Source organism: Mastomys coucha, chromosome X, assembly GCF_008632895.1.
Source record: "Mastomys coucha isolate ucsf_1 chromosome X, UCSF_Mcou_1, whole genome shotgun sequence".
Taxonomy (NCBI): Eukaryota; Metazoa; Chordata; class Mammalia; order Rodentia; family Muridae; genus Mastomys; species Mastomys coucha.
The window spans coordinates 14,322,056-14,323,000 of NC_045030.1; the positions used below are offsets into that span (position 1 = coordinate 14,322,056).

Genomic DNA, 945 nt, shown 5'->3' on the forward strand with positions numbered 1-945 from the left:
AAAAAAAAAAAAAGAGCTCTTACTGAGAACTGGGATTCAGGTTCAGGTGGTACTCAAAAGCACTTATATGACAGCCTACAACTGTCTGTAACTCCAGTTTCAGGGGACATGACCTTTTTCTGGCCTCCGTGGGTACCATGTGAGTATGGTACACAGACACATACATAGGCAAAGCACCCACACACATAAAATAAAGTAATTCTTTAGAATCAAGTCTCATGTTTAAAATACCTTATACATATACAAATATTTCAAAATCCAAAATGAAAACCCTGAAATCTAAAGCATTTATGATTTCTAAGCATTTTGGACAAAGGCTATATAATAGACTCAACTTTAAAGTTACTTCAATTCTCTACACCAGTGGTTCTCAACCTTTGTAATGCTATGACCCTTTAATATAGTTCCTCACATTGTGGTGACCCCCAACTATAAAATTACTTTTGTTGCTACTTCATAACTAATTTTGCTATGGTTATGAATTGCAATGTAATTATCTGATGTGTGACCCCTATGTTGTTGTGAAACACAGGTTGAGAACTTGTGTAATACTCAGATATCATATAGTCATGCTAACATTACAGTAGTTCTGAATCTTTCCCACTCCATTTTCCCAGGCTTACCATTTCTTTGTGATTAGGATAGAAAGTCTGATCAATCAGAGGGAATTCCTCTGTTCCAAGCTTCTTGTGGAGTCGAACCATCTGGGCAAACTATGAGAACCAGGAGACATGAAATCAGTGAGTTCCTTACCTCAGGGAAGTCTCTAAACTGTTATCTCAAGTGCTAATTTGGATTTGGAATGTCCTCAAGGTCCATGTGTTAAAGATTTGTTTCCCAGAGTGGTAATGTTGGGAGGTGGTAGAAACTCTGGATGAGGCTGTACTGGCTGGTTTTGTGTGTCAACTTGACACAGGCTGGAGTTATCACAGAGAAGGGAGTTTC

At 38.2% G+C, this 945-nt stretch overlaps 1 protein-coding gene across 1 annotated transcript in view; it reads right to left on the reverse strand.

Moving 5' to 3' along the window:
• Syn1 (synapsin I) overlaps positions 1–945 on the reverse strand; it is a 52,042-nt gene that overhangs the window by 36,647 nt on the left and 14,450 nt on the right. Inside the window, exon 5 of the mRNA XM_031372253.1 lies at positions 624–713. Within this exon, the coding sequence (XP_031228113.1) occupies positions 624–713 (90 nt within the window). The remainder of the gene's footprint in view (positions 1–623; positions 714–945) is intronic.